Consider the following 5766-nt stretch of genomic DNA (forward strand, 5'->3'; position numbering starts at 1 on the left):
CTCTTTATAGCCAGGGAGGGCCGACCGGCGCGGAGGCGCCGCGCGGGCGCCGTTGGGCCGCCGAGTAGCGTGCGGCGCACGGCGCTTGTGCTTTCCGGGCCAGGCCCGGCGAGGCCTGGTTGGATACACACCCCCGCCTGGCTCCGAGCGCCAGTGGCTTTAGCCGCGGTTTGGCGCCTGCGGCCTGCTGAGTCGGGCTGTTTCACACTGCGGAGGGCCCACAGCGGCTTTTGGGCTTGGAAGCTTGCGGCCTGCTGCGGGCCTTAGTGGGGGGCATTCTGCCTGGAGGCAGGTGGGAGGCCTCCATTTTGGAAATTTTGGCGGGAGCGCCATTTTCTATCACTGCCTTCTTGTGTGGCAGCCTCTAGTGGCCGTTTGTGGAATCGCAGCTATCCCATTGGCCTTATTCACTGGCTGCGCCACCTGCTGGTGAGCCATTTAGTTATAACTAATTGGAGGCTGCTTGTCTATTTGGTTACAATTCAGAGCACCGGTCGCCTCGCATTAATTTGTTTGTCTTTTACTAGTAGCAGGTATGGCTCCAAAGAAGAAGGCATCGCTGAGGCCTGCTCCGGCTTCATCAGCGAAGCGGCCCATTAAAGGCCCGTCCCAAGCTTTGCGCTCTCCAGTGCCACAGCGATCCGTGAGACGTCTCCAATCCATGGTCACTGGCTTGGCCAGGGATCCAGTGGCGTTAGCACGTGTTGAGGCTGAAATGGATAATTTAATTCAACGCTGTTCGACGCTGAAGATGAGGGGGAGGATTTGTTAGCTGGGGGTCCCTCGCGTACTATTCAATTGTCTCAGTCGCCGGTCTTACCTGTCTCCCACGCTGCAGCGCCAGGGGCACGGGGTGGCCCTAAGGGTCCGACCGGGCGAAGGACATCCATCCGGATTCGGGCGGCACGGGGTTCAGTTGTACAGTCCTCTTCAGTGGTGAGGCCTGTGCCTGGTCATTCACATGTGGTCTCTTCTCAGTTGGTTCCAGGCGACGTGCTGCAAGGCGACGTATCTGAATCATCAGTGGAGGACAGCCTTCCTCTCCCTCCAAAGTCATCTTCGGGTGGGCTCCGTCGCCGAAAAAAGAGTTCTAAGAAACGTGCTAAGAGGAGACGGAGGGACACCTCATCCTCTTCTGCAGGTACGTCGTCTCAGACCTCCAGTAGTGATGAGGAAGCTTCACTCTCGTTATACTGGGGTTTTGGCGAGGCATCGGGGCTCCCGAAATGGGCTTGGGAGCGGAGGGCAAACTCCCATAGGGCGAAGTATGGGGTGGTGCAGGACTGTAGGGACGGAGTCCTCATGCCTGATGTGAAGGTTTCCACCAACTCAGCTAGGGATATTATTCCAGGTGCCCACTTAACCACAAATCTGCGATCCAGGATTCTGGATGGCCGTTACGTTGATATATTTAGCTTGGCACCCCCTCAGGAGGGCCAGGACTCCTTGGATAAGGGTTTGGCAACCTCAAAAAAGAGGGCGGTTGTGCCAAAGGTGGAAAGGACATTCGAGCGATGGCTGGATAGTTTCCAGGTGTTTGCAGGAGTTGTGGCAGCGGCTTACCCACGGAGGTCGATGCATTTATGGGTCTATTTATCCATAGTTCGCTCAGCATTTACGATGGCTGGAGCATCCGCTGCAATTTCCTATGACGAAAATTTTCGACGCAGGGCTGCTAAGATCCCCACTGCGCGCTGGGATCGGAAAGATCTAGATGTTTGGACCACTTATGTGGCTCCACGTATTGACAATAAGCTCCCTGAATTGCAAAAAACTAAGAATGTGTCAGCTAAGTCGGGTCGTAAGTTCTTTTGCTGGGACTTTAACAAAGGCACCTGTCAGCGCCAGTTCTGCAGGTATTCTCATAGCTGTGAGAAGTGTTCAGGGAACCATCCAGCGTCTGCTTGCACAGGGGTTCGACGGCCCTTTCGAAAAGGGGGGGCTCACAGCAGCCCCCAAAAGCTGCCCCCCAGGCTGCAGCCGCCGGGGCAGGAAAATAGTGTGCTTCTTCTTTAGCTTATACCCCGGTTAAGCTACAGCCGTTGTTGTCATTGTTACAGTTATACCCTCTTCAGGAGGCAGCATCTTATTTGCGCGACGGTTTTTCCTTGGGTTTTCGAATCCCAGTGGCGGCAAACCCTGTACCTAGAAACCCTTCAAACCAGAAGTCTGTGAAGGATATGCCCGAGGTGGCGCGCAAGAAAATTGGGAAAGAACTGGCTTTAGGCCGTATGGCCGGCCCTTTTGCCGTTCCCCCCTTTCCTAACCTGCATATTTCGCCCTTGGGTATAGTGCCCAAGAAAGCTCCGGGGGAATTTCGCCTGATACACAACCTTTCACACCCTAGGGGCACATCAGTGAATGACGTTATTCCCCCGGAGCTTTGTTCGGTGAAGTATGCATCGCTTGATCAAGCGATCAAGATGATAAGGAAATTCGGAAAGGGTGCCTTGCTAGCCAAATGCGACATTGAGTCTGCATTTAGGTTGCTCCCAATTCATCCTGATGACTTCTGGTTGCTGGGATTTAAGTTTGAAGGGGAATTTTATTTTGATAAGGCCATGCCCATGGGCTGCTCGGTAGCCTGTGCGGCCTTTGAGTGTTTTAGTTCATTTTTGGACTGGGCTCTGTGCAAGAGAACAGGTTTGGGCGGAGTCACTCATTATTTGGATGATTATTTACTGGCCTCAGCCAGTGATACGGGGAACTGCGTGGTGTTGCTGCAGGCCTTTGCCGCTCTAACCGAGGAACTGGGAGTGCCGTTAGCTGCGGAGAAGACTGAGGGTCCTTCTACGCAGCTGACTTACCTGGGTATTTTGCTAGATACGGTGGCGCAAACTTCCAGTTTGCCGGCGGATAAGATACTCACGTTGAAGGGCATCATCGCTGAACTCATTCCCTTGAAAAAGGTTACCCTGCGGCAGCTGCAGTCCTTGTTGGGCCACCTGAACTTTGCCTGCAGGGTGATCGCCCCAGGGCGACCTTTCTGTTCCCGCTTGGCCAGACTTTGTCAGGTTTGAAATCCCCAAGACATAGGGTGCGCCTGTCAGCTCAAGTGCGTGCTGACCTTTGTATTTGGTTGAAATTCCTAGAGGAATTCAATGGGGTGTCTCTCTGGCAGGACACCTTGAACCTTTATACCGATTTTCAGGTACACTCTGATGCAGCGGGGTCTTTGGGTTTTGGTTTGTATTGGGATGGCAGGTGGTGTGCCGAGCGTTGGCCTTTAGCCTGGCGTGGGAAAGCCATCACTAGGGATCTAACTTTTCTTGAGTTTTTTCCCATTGTAGTGGCAGTCCATCTGTGGGTTGAGCAATTCAGGGACCGTCGAGTGTGTTTCTGGACGGATAACCTGGCGGTGGTGAATGTGCTAGCCAAGCAGTCTTCACGTTCACCAAGGGTATCAACCCTGTTGAGGGTTTTTGTTTTGCATTGTTTGCGTTTTAACATTGTATTTTCTGCTCGTTTCGTGCCTGGAATGTCTAACGAGATCGCCGATGCTCTGTCCCGTTTTCAGATGCAGCGGTTCAGGTCCCTGGCGCCAGAGGCTCGAGACCGTCCGGAATTTTTCCCGGATCATCTCTGGAACCTTGGCAGCACCTAGTTTTACAGGGAGTAGCTGCATCCGTTGCCCCCTCCACACTGAGGTCCTATAAGAAGGCTTGGACCGATTTTTTGCAATTTTTTGGGCAATCTGTGGCAGGGGGAACTTGCACACCTCATTCTACGGATCAGGTGCTCCAATATTTGGCGCATCTATTTCAGATGCGGAGGGCAGCCAGGACGCTGAGATTGCATGCGGCTGCTATTTCTTTCTTTAGCAAAGTTTATTTTAATAGTGACCCATGTGGGAAGTTTGTGGTGCGCAAGGCATTGGAAGGGTGGGGCCGGCTTTGCCCCTCCAGGCCAGTGACGAGGAGGCCTATAACGTTTGGTTTGTTGACCAAGATGCGAAGTAAACTAAAGGGCATCTGTTGGTCTAAGTTTGAGGTGCGGTTATTTTCCGCAGCCTATTCGATAGCTTTTTTCGGAGCCCTGAGACTTGGGGAGGTGGTGTGCGAACCCAAGCAGGATGGGGGTTCGAGAGGTTTGTTGCTGCAGGACGTGAGCCTGTCTCAGTCTGAATTGCAGGTCCTTGTCAGGAGTTCCAAAACGGATCAAATGGGCAGAGGGGCAGTTATTCGGCTTCCTGCAACTGGGCGGGGGGGCCCTTGCCCAGTCAAGGATCTCCAGAAATATATGGCTTTGCGGCCTACTGGGGGGGGGCCCTGTTTATTCACGAAGATGGGCGTCCATTGGCACGTCATCAATTTACTGGTGTTTTGCGCAAAGTCATTGCAGCTTGTGGCCATGCAGCCTCAGAGTTTGCTCCCCATTCATTCAGGATTGGGGCTGCAACTACTGCCGCCCATTGGGGCTTGTCGGCCAGGAGGACCTGGGTCGCTGGAAGTCTGACGCATACAGGGGTTATGTGCGAAAATGATGTTGATTTCATGTACTCACATCTTTTGTTTTACCCTAGGTCTACCCACTGTCCGGGTTTGGATAGTGAGGCACAGTATTGTGCATTGGGCCGCTTGCAGAGCTCGGCAAACTGAATTGGGAGTTGGCCTTGGCCTTCCGCAGTACGTACAAGTGTCCTGGATCTCCAGAAGGGGGATGCGGTGGAAGGAATTCTTACCGTTAATGTAGAGGCGTGTTCTTCTGGAGGGCCCCCCTACGGCGATTGTGGTGCAGCTCGGGGAAAATGATATGGTTTCTTTTTCCTGTTATGTTTTACGTGCTGTTATTTTGCAGGATTTGAAGGACTTAGCGGCCTTGGTGCCCGCTACTAAGTTAATTTGGTCACAGTTGCTCCAGCGTTGCATCTGGAGGGGTAGTCCCTGCCCTGCGGCCACTGAAAGGGTGCGTAAGCGTATTAATTCAGCTGCAAGCAAGCTGGTGTCCGATCTGGGTGGGCTTGTGATTCCCCACCCAGATATTAATGTTAAAGCCACTGAATGCTTCAGGTTTGATGGGGTTCATCTTACCTCTGTTGGGAATGATTTATGGTTGAGGTCAGTGGTGGCGAAGTTGAGAGTGTGTTTAGGTTTGTGAGTGGTTGGCGGTGAGCTCAAGGGCTCAGGTGGCGGTTAGGCATTGGTTTTAAATTGGTTGGTGGAGGGGTATGGATTGGCTGTGCCTGCCCCTCCAATGAGGTTGCTGCATGGGAATTCCGTTAAAGGAATTCAGGGACTTACCATCCATTCGTCCAAGCCCCTGGAATCGGGCTTGGGCCGTGTAAGTACCTAGGAGCATGCGGGGAGAAGCTGAGGGTCTGTGTCGCAGCTCCGCCTATCCCCGAACTTGCTCCTCCACACTGGCTTCCGCTGGAATCCGGGTGCCAGTGCTGTTCCCAAGGCGGGAGGAACAGCTAGTCTTAACCAATGCCTAAGCAACCACTCACAATTTGTATGCAAATAAAGTTGTGGCCAAAATTATGCCAAAAACCTTAAACAAAAATTTATGTGTGATGTGTGAGTTATTGGGGTGAAGGGTGTTTTGGGGACCTCAGCACGCAAAACCTCCACAGGTTTTCAGAACGACAGAGTTTACAATGGTTAGTATGAGGTAGGTCAGAGGCATGGTTGCCTTGGGCACAAAATTGTTAGGGGACGCAAAATTTCAACACCCGGTGCTGCCTCAGTACAGTTGCATGCTTATGTTGCTGGGCTCTGCTGAAAACGGCTTTTGCATGCAAACCAGGAAGTGACAACAGAATGACTC

General features: G+C 52.8%; 1 protein-coding gene across 1 annotated transcript; it reads left to right on the forward strand.

Moving 5' to 3' along the window:
• Positions 1-535: 535 nt before the first annotated feature.
• LOC309531584 (uncharacterized protein) lies at positions 536-4455 on the forward strand (the record flags this gene model as incomplete). Its single annotated transcript, XM_082221174.1, has 3 exons — positions 536-643; positions 808-1141; positions 3518-4455. The coding sequence occupies 3 exons, from the start codon at positions 536-538 to the stop codon at positions 4453-4455; spliced, it is 1380 nt and encodes a 459-aa protein (XP_082077300.1).
• Between the last annotated feature and the right edge of the window lie 1311 nt (positions 4456-5766).

Source organism: Podarcis vaucheri, assembly GCF_965113315.1.
Source record: "Podarcis vaucheri genome assembly, chromosome: 4".
In the NCBI taxonomy this organism is placed as follows: domain Eukaryota; kingdom Metazoa; phylum Chordata; class Lepidosauria; order Squamata; family Lacertidae; genus Podarcis; species Podarcis vaucheri.